The sequence below is a fragment of the Marmota monax genome, unplaced genomic scaffold, assembly GCF_021218885.2.
Source record: "Marmota monax isolate L192 unplaced genomic scaffold, Marmota_monax_Labrador192_F-V1.1 WCK01_AAM20220418_F8-fsc00404, whole genome shotgun sequence".
NCBI classification, from domain to species: domain Eukaryota; kingdom Metazoa; phylum Chordata; class Mammalia; order Rodentia; family Sciuridae; genus Marmota; species Marmota monax.
The window spans coordinates 237,457-250,187 of NW_026694380.1; the positions used below are offsets into that span (position 1 = coordinate 237,457).

General features: G+C 49.9%; 2 protein-coding genes across 4 annotated transcripts; both read right to left on the reverse strand.

The window, feature by feature from the left end:
• Positions 1 to 213: 213 nt before the first annotated feature.
• Positions 214 to 3,716, reverse strand: Ddah2 (DDAH family member 2, ADMA-independent). 3 transcript variants are annotated; one of them, XM_046467930.2, is made up of 7 exons: positions 3,498 to 3,716; positions 2,302 to 2,660; positions 2,089 to 2,188; positions 1,903 to 1,976; positions 1,617 to 1,736; positions 938 to 1,038; positions 214 to 753 (listed from the first exon to the last, which is right to left on the reverse strand). In XM_046467930.2, the coding sequence occupies exons 2-7, from the start codon at positions 2,596 to 2,598 to the stop codon at positions 600 to 602; spliced, it is 846 nt and encodes a 281-aa protein (XP_046323886.1). In that variant the 5' UTR covers positions 2,599 to 2,660; positions 3,498 to 3,716; the 3' UTR covers positions 214 to 599. The 3 variants fall into 3 exon arrangements, with proteins under 3 accessions (XP_046323886.1, XP_046323884.1, XP_046323885.1); XM_046467928.2 differs by having other exon boundaries at positions 938 to 1,087; positions 3,498 to 3,714; XM_046467929.2 differs by lacking the exon at positions 3,498 to 3,716 and adding an exon at positions 2,807 to 3,354 and having other exon boundaries at positions 938 to 1,087.
• A 147-nt stretch (positions 3,717 to 3,863) lies between these two features.
• Clic1 (chloride intracellular channel 1) lies at positions 3,864 to 9,383 on the reverse strand. Its single transcript, XM_046467932.2, has 6 exons — positions 9,112 to 9,383; positions 7,120 to 7,229; positions 6,791 to 6,916; positions 6,517 to 6,623; positions 5,760 to 5,941; positions 3,864 to 4,438 (listed from the first exon to the last, which is right to left on the reverse strand). The coding sequence occupies exons 1-6, from the start codon at positions 9,148 to 9,150 to the stop codon at positions 4,277 to 4,279; spliced, it is 726 nt and encodes a 241-aa protein (XP_046323888.1). The 5' UTR covers positions 9,151 to 9,383; the 3' UTR covers positions 3,864 to 4,276.
• Positions 9,384 to 12,731: the final 3,348 nt, after the last annotated feature.

The window sequence follows — 12,731 nt, forward strand, 5'->3', positions numbered from 1 at the left end:
CACACTCCCTTTTCTGCCCTGGACAGACTGTGCACAATACAAATTCTGTTTTAACCATCTTCTGCCCAAGCACCTAGGACAGGGTTGGGCAATGAGTAACTGCTTAACAAGGGTTTTTTGAAAGAAAGAGTTCTCTTTTCCAGCACTGACACCAGCTCAGGTTTCAGCCCCGCCCCATCCCTTTGCCCCAGGAAGACCAGCCACAGCACAATCTAAAAGGCCAATTCTATTTTATTGGTTCTGAGAGAGGACTCACCCAGTGGCTCCTATACTTTTCCCTACACTATGTCCCATCCCACCCCATCTTGGGGCCCTTTCCTGCTACTACCTACTTATCATCTATCTAATCCTCCTTCCCCTTCTATTATTATTATTTATTATTATTGGGTTTTTTGGGGGTGGGGCAGTACTGAGGATTGAACCCAGGGATGCTCTACCTCTGAGCTAAATCCCCAGCCATTTTTATTTTATTTTGAGACAGGGCTTTGCTAAATTGCTGAGGCTGGCTTCAAACTTGTGATCCTCCTGCCTCAGCCTTCCGAGTCTCTGACATTACAGGTGTGTGCCACCATGCCCAGCTCTCCTTCCCCTTCTAATTCCTATTTTGCTGGCCACCCAGAATCCCAAGCCAGGCCCTCAACTGTGGGGGCGTGTGCTGAGCACCAGGCAAAGGGAGCTGAGCCCAGCACCAGCCTTTTCCAGTTCTGAGCAGGATACAGGTACAAGGGTGACATCAGAGAGCTTCTGCAGTGCCTGCAGGGACAGTACAGAGAAGGGAGTAAAACCTTGAGTCTAGAGTCACCCTTGTCCAGCCACCTTATGGTGGCTCCACCCAGGTTTCTAGGTAAGGTACCCCTCCTTCCTCCCACTGGGAAAAATTCTTTTATTGGTTGTTGTTGGTAGTGGGTAGTGGTGGTGGAGCTCATATCCCTCTCACCTCCTGGCTGTTAGGCAAGTCCCCACCTCCACGATGCAGGAGGAAAGGGAGTGCACCAGGCAACCCAGGACGCAGAAAGAGACAGTCAGCAGCTGGGTCATCTGGGAGAGTCAGAGAGGCATATGGGTGATCTGTCAGCACTGCCATTGCCTGAGAGAAAGGAAAGAGGAAGTGTTTAAGTATCAGAGCTTTTCCACAATTGAATTTGCCTATCCTACCACAAACTAAGGGCCCTATTAAAGACTTGGGACAGTTCTATTTGTGGAATAATAGTGACAGCAAGTACATAGTCCTTACTATATGTCACACAGTGTTCTAATATGTCAGACAGTGTTCTGCTAATTTCTATCTTGTACTCTTTACTCAGATGCAGTCCTTTTCACCTGTAACCCTCTTTTGCCCTTCTCCAGCTCCCACCTGTCTGTCCCATCCATCCTACAAATCCGTTTAAATATCACCTTTAAGGAGTTTCCTAAAACTCTGGAAGAGCAAGTTAATCATCCCTGTTCCCAGTCTCCCTGCTCCCTGCCAGCTATTGTTATGTATCCCACCTGTTTACTTGGGTGATCTTTCATACTTAGATGGACAGCTTGGTGAAGGCTAGGGTTGGAGCTCCCGCCTCCTGAGTTTGGAGCCACGCCCATGGTCGTTGGCCACACCCCACCCCGCCCCTCCTCACCCTGACAGCTTTTTGGGCAGCGTCACTGCTGCCTGCTACCACAGTGCGGGGTCCCCCCATGCCACAGAGGCCACGCAGGTGAGAAGGGCCAGAGACCGGCACAGTAGAGACGGCGAAGTCCTGTGGAGAGCAAAGGCGAGGGTATTCAGGGTCGTGGGAGGGGTGAGAGGGGATACCCTCAAACATAGGCTGCTCCCAGGCTTCTTCCTCCTCCTCACGGAGTCCTCAGGCTACCGGGGCTCCTGCCTGCGCCCCACTCCCTCCCAAGGCTGGTACCGCTCCTCACCCGGAATGTGTCCGCCACGATCTCAGCTCCTCGGTGATTGGTCCACTTGGAGAGACCTACAAAAAACTCCCGGCCTGAACCCCCGGGAAGGCCACAAAGGTTTGATGACCTGAGTGAGTTGAAAACAAGGCCCGAGACATCCTAGGTCTCCCAAACTGCTTCCCTGTGCCAAGACCCCAGCCTCACCCGTGAAGAGAACGTCAGTGCCATCCAGAGTTGCGTTCTCATCCCCCATCTCCACAATTCGGAGACCCAAGTCCTGAAGGGCTTTGCGGACTCCATCAACCTTAGTGCAAGAGAAGAGTGCCGGCTCAGACACCTCAACTCCCAATTCTTTTCCCAAACTCGGACATCCAACTCCTCTCGCCCTTCCCCTTACACACCCACCCTGGCGCTCACCTCAGGTCTACGAGCCGGGCTCCAGGGCCGCGTGATTAGGGCCGTGTCGCCTTGAATCACGGCTGTATCACCAATCAGCGGTCCTAGCGGCAGCGATTCCTCCGGAGGCAGTTCTAACAGCTGTAGCCCCAGTCGCTGCCTCAGTTTACCCCCCAGCACCCCATGCTCCCTTTGAGCTTTGGCTAGGTCCAGAGCTGGAAGGCCAGCCCCTGCACTCTCCCCCGACGCCAGGCTCTCGGGGACACCCCGGATCAGGGCATGGGAGCAGCGACCCAGCCCCTCCCCCGGCGTCCCCATCCCATCCACACAGACGCCCTTTCCGGCCAAGCTGATTTCTGTTTTCTTTTTACTTCACCTGTCTGGAAGAAGAAACAGGGGGAAGCATAGAAAGAGGCATGAAGAGAAGGTCGTGGGGGTGAATAAGAGAGCCTGATTAACGGTGATTAAGAGGGTCTTCCTCCTGCCATCTCGGTGCCCCTCCCACTCCTCCCCACCCCCTCCAGACCTTTCTCTTCGGTGGACCCTGCTCCACACTGCAACCCCATGAGTCTGCTTCTTTAAGAGGAGCCCTTGGAACAAGTCTTAAATCCCTAATCTCCAAAACACCTGTTGCCCCTGTTCGGGGGCTTCAAAAGGTCCCTGCTGGGCGCCCCTCTTGGCAGCCGCTAGGATGCGCTCACTCCCCAAAAATGCGGCGGCCCCGCCCCCTTAACCCTCAGCAGCTCGCAGCTGGAGGGACCCGAAGTCTGGCCAGGGACCCACACACAGGGGTAATGGGGCAGGAGGAGAAAGCTGGGGAGTGAATCAGGACCCAGGACAAGAAGTCCTTAAGCCCCAAGGGGAAAAAAAGGAAGAGAGAGAAGAATTAAGAGTCCAAGGAGTTAAGCATCCTCTCTCCACCCAGGCCAGTCACGCTGTCCCTGGCGCGACCCAGTATAAACCAGACCTAGTCCCGGAGGACTGGGAGAGGTCTACAACGAAATCCGGGAGGCGGGGAAACGGGGGCGTGGTTCCGGGGCGCGGGCGCCACTCCTGGCCCCAAGACCCGGTTCCCCTGTCCATCTTCCACCGAAGTCCACCCGGCCCAGCTCCAACCCAAAAGCCAGCCTCCCGCACACTCCTTTCTGTACTGGCACAGGCCCGGTATCCCCAAATACCAGCTACGGTCCAGGGGTCACCCATCTCCCCAGACTCACCTCCAGTGGTCACTCCTGCTGCGCTGTGATCTCGGCTGGGGCCCCACCCCCAGAGGGTAGGGTAGGGATATAAAGGAATCCTAGTCTTCAAGACAAGAGACTGGGAGCTCTAGCTTTTGAGGGGTCCCTGGGTTGGCGAGTTCACGTCCTACGACGGGGCGGGGGCGCTTGGGTCTGGCGGCTCCCGGGCATTGTCTAAGCGGGACGGGGCGGAGCCTTACAAGGCCACGCCTATATCGCTCTGCGGTGCCGCGCCCATTCCACCAGGACTGAGCCCCCCTTCCCTGAACTCGGCACCGCCCCCCGAGCGCGGACCAGGCCCACCCATATCTGGCTAGCCCTATTGGCCAGGAAGCAAATGCGGCATGGACCAGAAGACAGCACTGTATTGGACTGGCACTAAAAAAACAGACGGAAGCCCTGGAACAAATATCCCTTTCCTTAATTCCTGGCTTCTGCGCTGAGCTCAAGATCACTGACCCACCCCTAATTTGGTGTCAACTACACTCCAACTCCGTTTTGTGTAAAAACAACACTACATTTTCACTACGTATTTTATTACTGAAATAAGTTGTCCTACCCACTCCACCCCACAATAAAAATCTTACCCTTATTCCCTTCCACCCCCCAAACTCGCCCCCCCTCCCCAGTCCTGCACAAGTGCCCCAGGATTCTCTGTCCACTGGCCATTTTGGAGTGTGTCCATGGGAAGCAACGTGGAAACCGCCCTGGGCCTCTGTAAAGAACATGTACGGGGGTGAGGGAGCCCCAGAAATGGCCTATTTGAGGGCCTTGGCCACTTGTTCATAGGCCAACTCGATCTCTTCATCATCTGGACAGGTGGAGGCGAATTCTTCCCGAGCATAGGCATTGCTCAAGTATCGATGAACTCCTCGAAAGGCCTCAGGGATGGTGAATCCCCTGTACTTCTTACATACCACCTGGAGATGGGAAGAGGAGAGAAACCAAAATGTAAACCCCAGGGAAGACAAGTAAAAAGAGGAATTGCCAGGCACTGTGGCACACACATGGCTGAGGCAGGAAGATCATAAGTTCAAAGCCAGCCTCAGCAACTTAATGAAACCCTGTCTCTAAATTATTTTAAAAAGGGTTGGGGATATGGTTCAGTGGTTAAGCATCCCTGGATTCAATCGCTGGTACCAAAAAAAAATAAGTTAATTTAAAAAGGGCTGGGGATGTAGGTCAGTGATTGATCGCCCCTGGGTTAAATCCCTGGTATTAAAGGGGTGGGGGAGAGGAATTAACTTGAATTTCCACAGTGGGTTGTTTGTTTTTTTTTGTCAGTACTGGGGATTGAACCCAGAGACACTCTACCACTGAGCTACATCTTCAGACCTTTTTATTTTTTTGAGACTGTCTTGCTAAATTGTTGAGGCTGTCCTCAAACCTGTGATCCCTCCCTCCTAAGTTGGGGGGTTGACAGACATGTGCTATTGCACCTGGTTCCAGTGATTTTTGTCTCTATTTTTCATTTGACTTTTAGACATGTATTATTCATAACTTTAATGTTAATATTATGTTCTGTTAGGTTTCATCTCTTAAAAGGCATGGACCGGTTGCCAAACATCTTTTGTCTTTCAATGACTAGTACACAGATTTTCATTACTCAGTTGTATGGCAGACTGACTTTGGGCCCATGTTTTATAAACTATACCACAGCTTTGAGGCTATAATAAAGACATGGGAAGCAGAAGTTTTCAACTTCCTTAAGAGGAAGTGGATGGGCTGGGGATGTGGCTCAAGTGGTAGCGCGCTCGCCTGGCATGCGTGCGGCCCGGGTTCGATCCTCAGCACCACATACAAACAAAGATGTTGTGTCCGCCGAAAAATAAATAAATAAATAAATTAATTAAAAAAAAAAGAGGAAGTGGAGTCTGAAGCTACAAAGAGTTACAGCTTTGCCTTAGGAAAAGCCTGCTTTGTCTATCTGGGGATCTGGCAGTAATACAGAGATAGGAAGAGACTTTTTGAAAGTAATACCAGAATGTGTTAGTCTTGGCTAAGGCATGTGCACCCATGGCTTGTCTCATGGAATGTAATTGTCAAGTCAGCAATGACTGCTGGGGACTAGACTTTGTCACTGGGGTGGTAGCAACTTTGTCCGCCTTGGTAGCAATCTATGAAAAACATGCTATGAAATAAATCACCTTCAAATTGTTGTCATGGGAAGTGACTGTCATGTGGAAGCCCCTTAGAGAGCCACCCCAGCTACCATCCTCTCCTCCCATAGTGACCATTCACCTGTACTATGTGGAGCTTTGGCAATAGGTTGCAGTCAGCCAGGGTGAGCTCATTGCCATCCAGAAATTTCCTCTGAGAGATGCCTTCATCTTCAGCACTGGTCTCATCCACTTCTTCTGGGAGGGGGGATGTCAAGTAATTGTCTAAAATCTTTAAGGCTTTCAAGAGTCCCTTCTCCAGATCTGTGCAAGAGAGGGAACTGATTAGAATACCAGAAGACTGAGAAAGCCTATCCAAGAAGACCCTGGGGGGGGGGGGGGACATAATGCAAGGCCAGTACAAAATAATAATACCAAATATTAATATATAGTAACACAGAGAACAAGCACTTTCTCCCCCCCTTTTGGTGAGAGGTGCTGGGGATTCAACTGACAGCCTTGAGCATGTTAATGATCTACCACTGAGTTATATCCCCAGCCCCCAAGTCTAAGCCCTTCAGAAACAAAACTCATTTAATTCTCACAGCAACCCAGGAAATAGGTATTATTATCCTCATTTTATAGATCTGGAAATGGATTTACAAAGAGGCTAAGTGAACTGTTCAGTCATACAACTAGCTGGATTTGTGCTCAGGTAGTCTGAGAATGCAGGGAGACAAAGAGGTAAAGCAAAAATGGAAGGCTGAAGAGATTTTTCCAACACCTACTCCATCTTCCTGATAACCTGAACTTCCAAATGCCCTTAATGCCTCTCAACCCTTGGGTGTTTTCCCTTCCCCCAGGACCCAGTCTTCTGGCCTCTGATCCACAAAACTCACTATCATTGAGTGCTGGGTTTGAATTTTTGATATAGGCAGAAAATTTGGCAAATATATCCAGCCCAGCTGTGTTGGACTCAGGATTCAGAGCTGCCAGCTTTGGATACCTGAAAGCCAATGAGAGAAACAAGGTAAGATACCTTCATAGAAGGAGGCTTTGTTATCTATCTCCCCTGCCCCAGCCCCATCACCATCTCTGTATTCTATTTTTCCAAACTCTCAGTTCTCCAGAGTCTTCCAGTTCCCCCTCTCCCCTTTCCAAGTACTCCTATACCTGGGAGGGCACAGCACAGCCTCCAGAAATTCCTCAATCTTGTTGGTATCTGTGTGTACTTCAGTACCATACAGCAGGAATGGGAGCTGCCCTCCTGGGCACAGTTTCTGCACTGTCTCAGTCCTCCTGGAGAAGAGGCCAGGTATCAGGGTAGGAAAAAGGGGTCAGGGAGAGCCAGAAAGGAGATAGAGGAATGTGGGAAGAGAAAAAGGCTCCAGGTGGAGAGGGAAAAGGTTTAAGATGGAAGGACTCAGGTAGGCCTGAGTATGTGTGTACACATATACATGCATGTATTCAAGGGGTATTTAGAAAAACAGAAGTAGGCCCACCTCTTGGTGTCAACAGTGGTGACGTTGAAAGTGACTCCCTTGAGCCAGAGCACCATGAACAGTCTCTGGGAGAAGGGGCAGTTTCCAATCTTGGCCCCATCACTGCCAGCCTGAAAAGCAATCCCCATCCTAAGATTAGGTCTGGTGTACCCCACACCTCCCAGGCCATTTTCTTCACCTCCTACTCCCAGACCAGCTATTATCTTCCTAGTTATGCTCTATTCCCCTATTATAAGCTATCAGAGCTGGCCTAGATCAAATTTAGGGCAGATCAATGGGAAAATTTTGGCAAAGGCAGGCTTCTAGTTTCCAGAGATTAAGCACAAGCAGGAAGAGGCAGAGGGAATGGGTCTTAGAGAACGTGGAGGGTCTAAATCATAGAGAGGGAAGGGTATGGGACTTTGGTGAGGCTAGAATTAGAGGCTAGGGCCCTAGATTCCTGAATTGAGTCTAAGGACTCTAAGGATGGAGTGGGATTTGGAAGCCAGAATTGATTTACTACATCTCCATTCAACCTGTTTCTGACAACTGAGTGGGAACTCAAGGGGTCCTGAGCCTTACTCTAGAGATATGGAGAGCCCTGTAGAGGGGGGCTACTCTCTAATTGGCAAGTAGTGACCTCATCCCCCAAGGGACACCTCCCCCTGGGCTGAGACTGATTCATCTCTTGGTGTCTCAGGCCTCAGCAGCTTCCTTCCTGCTAAGGAAGTGGGGGCAGGGACAGCGAAGCTAAGGCCTGAGCTGCTAGGGAACCTCTCCAGCCCACTAATGCCCTCATTCCCACTTCTAGATCTCTCCAGTACAAGTCCTCTGGCTACCAATAATTCTTGTATTGGACATAGGGCCAAAATCCATACCAGCATAGCTTCACCCAGGAGTAAAAATAGCCCCAGAGGCCAGCATGAAAGTAAGGTAGGGACCACACCTAAGGGGCGGACCCAGGCTGGAGTTGACTTCCCTGGGGCCCAGGGAGAGGGAATGACTAAGAAACCAGCGAATAAGAAGAGAGAAACAGGAAAACACAAAGACAGATGAACAAAAGGGAAAAGCAAAGAAAAAGGAGGCAGGAAAGCGGAGGGTGGGGAAGAATGAACAAACAGGGTGACACAGACCACCAAGGAGAGAAAGGAAGGGAAGGGCAGAGTCAAGGTCCTAAGACAGGGGACAGAAGGCAATGCTGGAGGGGAGGGGTCCAGACAGACACAAGAAAGGCTGCTGCCTGAGATTTTACACCCAAATACCATGGAACCAAGTCTCTTCATCCACACCCACACAGAAGGGAGAGAGTTGGGGTGGGGGGCGAGGCTTTTCCTTCTGCATCTACACGTCCCATATCCAAACCAACTCAGCTCTCCTCTGATCTCTACTTCGACTGTCTTTGGGTAGCTACTGCCAAACTGTCACCTCCTCACTTCCTCTCTTCAGCTCTTTCCATTCAGAGGATATTTGTATTACCTCATCATCCCTCCAGCCCTCCTGCTATCCTCTCCCTTCTTTCCACCCCACCAATTCTGGCCGATTTACCTCCTCCACTCCCAAGCCTCCCTAGACACACCCTCTTCCAGAATCCCTCCCTACCCTCTCCCCCCCATCTTTCCAGCAGCCATTGTCCCAGTAGATGCTCCCCTCTGTTCTCCCCAAGCCCCTCTGGGCTCCAGCAGACCGCTTTCTCTCCTGTCCTTCCATCAGTTCGCACCCCCACCCATCCCAATCTCACGCCTGGAAACTCCTTTTTCTCCACTTTCTTCTCCTTTAGGCTTCTGGAAACTTGTTCTGCTACAAACTTTTCAGGATCGGGTCTAGAAGTTTCATTACCGGCTTACAAGTTGTCTTTCCCTCCCGCCACCTCCCCCCCCACCCAGATTACACGTGGACTTGGGGTTTGGGGTCTGAGAGAGGAGGAATTGGGGAATTTCCACTGCAGCTGGGGAAAAGGCAGGATTGGCTTCCGGGAATTCGGAGGATGGCCAAGGAAAGAGAAGGTGTTCTTACCTTCACGAACAATTCGACCTGGGGTTGTTCTTCAGCCATGGTTGCGTCGGGGACCAGGAAGCGGCCGTCGCTGGGGGAACTGGGAGGGGCCCGGGCCTGGGAAGGCGGGTCTCACAGTCGGGGATTTTCTTCTCCAGACCTAGGGCTGACCGTTCAGCCAACACGAGCCCGATCAGACCCACTTGCTCCACCAAACAGGTGAACCCCACACCTAACTCTTCCAGTTCTGTCCCCTCCGGAGCTGGATCAGGGAGCCGCTGACTCACCGGCCGGCCCCGCCCTGAACCTGGGGAGGGGACAGGAGGGGGCGGGACTGGGCGACCTAGGGACTGGGCGATCTAGGGACTGGGTCCGAAGAGGAGATCCTCGGGTTTCCCAGAAGATCAGGCATTGGGGGTGTTAAGAGGAGTAAGTTGTGAGAAGCCTTTTGTCTCTGTCCTCTCCTGAGTTTTCTGCCTCAGTTTCTCTGATTCATTAATCAGAAGGGTTATCCACCCTCACACAAGAAACTTGACACTAACAGCTCAGGCACGCTCATAAAAATGGAACTTAGAAAGGAAAGATTCTATATTTTTTCCAGACTCCAGTCTAAATTCTGGGTTTTTAGGACTGTGGTCTGGGAGGAGAACTTGGAAGTGAAAGCTGGGGTTGGGAGTAGGGAGTGGTGAAAGGTAGTAGTACAGTGGATGGGAAGGGAGACCCAGAGGCCTGGTGCTGGGGAAACAGGAAGCTGAACTTTGGGGCTTGAATGGCAAGGGGAGGTGCTCTACTGATAGCCTGGTCAGTTTTAACATTTCCACTTCTGCCTCCCATACTGGGCCCCTTCCTGTGCCCCTTGCCCTCTTCTCACTGGTAGGTTGTCTTGAAGATGGGGTGTTGGAGTGGGCTTATCCTGGCACTAGGCTGGTGGGTGGAATGGTAGCTGGTCCTTTCATAGGGAAAAAACAAGTCAGACAGAATAATGTGAAGTGGGGCTGGGTAGTATGTAGTTCAATGGCAGAGTACTTGTTTAGCATGCATAGCGCCTTGGGTTCAGTTCCTAGCACTGCAAAAACAAACAACACCCAAAATAGTGTGAGTGGAGTCCTAGAGACATCTAAATGAATAAGTAGGGCGGACAGAAAAAGAGTTACTCTCTCCCTCCTTGGTAACCTTGATTTGGGTTGTACTTTCAAACTCTTTATGACCTTCTGAAAAAGTCTCAAAATATGTCCCCCAAACAGCATATATTCCACTCTCAATACCCTGAATTTCTCTCCTAACTGTCTCTTCTCTTTCCTTCTCACACCTTCTCTGCCCAACAAAAGAAAACCTGAAAACATGGTAGACTGCAAAGACATGGAAGCAAAACAGGGTTTTGGACCTTAAAGGTAGAGATTGGGGAAGGAGTGGGGTGGAGTGATATGATATGCCACTGGAAACCAGCAGTTAGTGGTTTCCTCTTTTTTTTTTATTTTATTTTATTTTATTTTTTTTAAGAGAGAGTGAGAGAGTGAGCGAGAGAAAGAGAGAGAATTTTTCAACATTTATTTTTCAGTTCTCGGCGGACACAACATCTTTGTTGGTATGTGGTGCTGAGGATCGAACCCGGGCCACACGCATGCCAGGCGAGCGCGCTACCGCCTGAGCCACATCCCCAGCCCTAGTGGTTTCCTCTTGTGTTTCTTCTTCTGTGGGTTTCTTCTCCCTGAGGGAAGGCTCATCTCTCTCCACCCCAGAAAGATGCAGCATATTAGATGTTTGCTCACTTGAATTACAACATCCTATGAGGATGCAGAATGATTCCATAAATGGTGTGTGTGTGTGTGTATGAGAGAGAGAGAGAGAGAGAGAGAGAGAGAGAGAGAATATCCCCTTCTTGGTGACCCTCAAAATCCGCACACAGGACCCCTTCCTATTGATGGGATCTGGAAGGTTATCAAAGAAAAAGCCTTATTTCCCAGGGTCCTCTCCTGCTTTCACTGATGAGTGTCCCACAAAGATCTTTCTGGGAGAAGCTTAAGTAAATGGGGCCAGCTATAGGCTCAAACAGGTCTGACAGCCCCTCCCTTGCTTCTTCTTTCTCCTACAGCTTTATAGCTACGGCTGCCTTGATCATCAGTATTGACTTTGGCTACCTATAAGGTATCTTGCTTAACTCCCCAGGTGATAGGTAACGCTGCCCTCTCCTGTAACCACCAACAGTGCCTCAGGGATTTGAGGTTGGGGCTGCTCCCTTAAGTCCTGCATCAGAGAAGTTTTCCTCCCATTCCATCTCAACTCATCTTATCTTGCCCCTGCTTTTCTCCTCTTTCACGGTCTCTCCTTCCCTTCTCTAGGCTTCTCTTTTGCTCCCTTCCCCTCTGTGGCTTGGTAAACCAGTCTCTAATCTCTTCACACCCTGGAAGGTGTGTCCCTCTCTGCCACTCCCCAGAGTTGTCACCAGCCTTCTCCAGGTTTCCATAGCTCCATTGTTCAACAATTTGCCAAGGTAACCATTAACTCAGCCCTTAGCTGTGTTTCCCTACCTTCTCTTCTCTGGAGAGGGTCTTCCAATCACTGGTCAGCACACTTAAGTCATCTCACCCCCATCATCTTTTCTTGCCTCTTGGGTGGGATCTTCCCATTCCAGGGTACTGAGAACAAAGCTGAGAGATTGGGAGATGTAATTTAGTGATAGAGAGCTTGCTTAGTGTGGACAAAGCCCTGGGTTCAAGTCTCTGCACGCGCGCGCGCGCGCACACACACACACACACACAAAAAAAAAAAAAAGAGAGAGAGAGAGAAACAAAACTGATTTTTTTTTCTTTTGCTATACTGGGGATTTGATCCCAGGGGCTCTCTACCACTGAGCTACACTCCCAGCCTTTATTTTTTATTTTTTTAAAGACAGGGTCTTGCTAAATTTCAGAGCCTGGCCTAAACTTGCCATTCTCCTACCTCAGCCTCCTGACTTGCTACAATTACAGGCATGTGTCTCCACACTGGAAAGAAAGATGGAGTTTTAAAAAGTACATATTTGTTTGTTTCTTTGTTTCTGCCTCACAACCTCCTCCCTCTCCCTTCCCACCAAACACCCTAAAAAATAAACTTCATAGAGTAAGGACTTCATTATGTTTACTACTTAGAGTCCATCACCTGTCACAGAGTAGGCACTAAATAAATAGATGCTGAGCTGGATGTGGTGGCACATGCCTGTAATCCCAGCAGATTAGGAAGCTGAGGCATGAGGATCACAAGTTCGAGGCCAGCCTCAGCAATTTAATGAGGCCCTAAGCAACTCAGTGAGGACACTGTCTCAAAATAAAGATTTTTAAAAAAGGACTATGGGCTGGGGTTGTGGCTCAGTGGTAGAGTACTTGCCTAGCACATGTAAGGACCTGGGTTCGATCCTTAGCACCACATAAAAATAAACAAATAAAATAAAGGTATTGTGTCCATCTACAACCAAAAAAATTATTTTAAAAAAGTGGGGGCTATGGATATAGCTCAGTGGTATAGCACCCCTGGGTTCAATCCATAGTACTACTATTGATAATAATAATAATAATTAACAAAGATAAATGCTGAATGAATTAATGCCACCCTCTGTCCTTAGGAGTATGTATGTGTGTATGTAGGAGTATGGCAATAACCCAATA

Bases quoted from the DNA above. Each gene is read 5' to 3' on its own strand.
- Ddah2 (XM_046467928.2), bottom strand. From the start codon at position 2,598: ATGGGGACGCCGGGGGAGGGGCTGGGTCGCTGCTCCCATGCCCTGATC. The intron at 1,977-2,088 runs GTGAGGCTGGGG...CCGGGGGTTCAG, and splicing joins CACTGACGTTCTCTTCACGG to GCCGGGAGTTTTTTGTAGGT. The intron at 754-937 runs GTGAGAGGGATA...CTGTCCCTGCAG, and splicing joins ACTTGCCTAACAGCCAGGAG to GCACTGCAGAAGCTCTCTGA.
- Clic1 (XM_046467932.2), bottom strand. From the start codon at position 9,150: ATGGCTGAAGAACAACCCCAGGTCGAATTGTTCGTGAAG. The intron at 7,230-9,111 runs GTAAGAACACCT...ATTGCTTTTCAG, and splicing joins AGGTCGAATTGTTCGTGAAG to GCTGGCAGTGATGGGGCCAA. The intron at 6,624-6,790 runs GTATAGGAGTAC...ATTGGCTTTCAG, and splicing joins GCTGTGCTGTGCCCTCCCAG to GTATCCAAAGCTGGCAGCTC.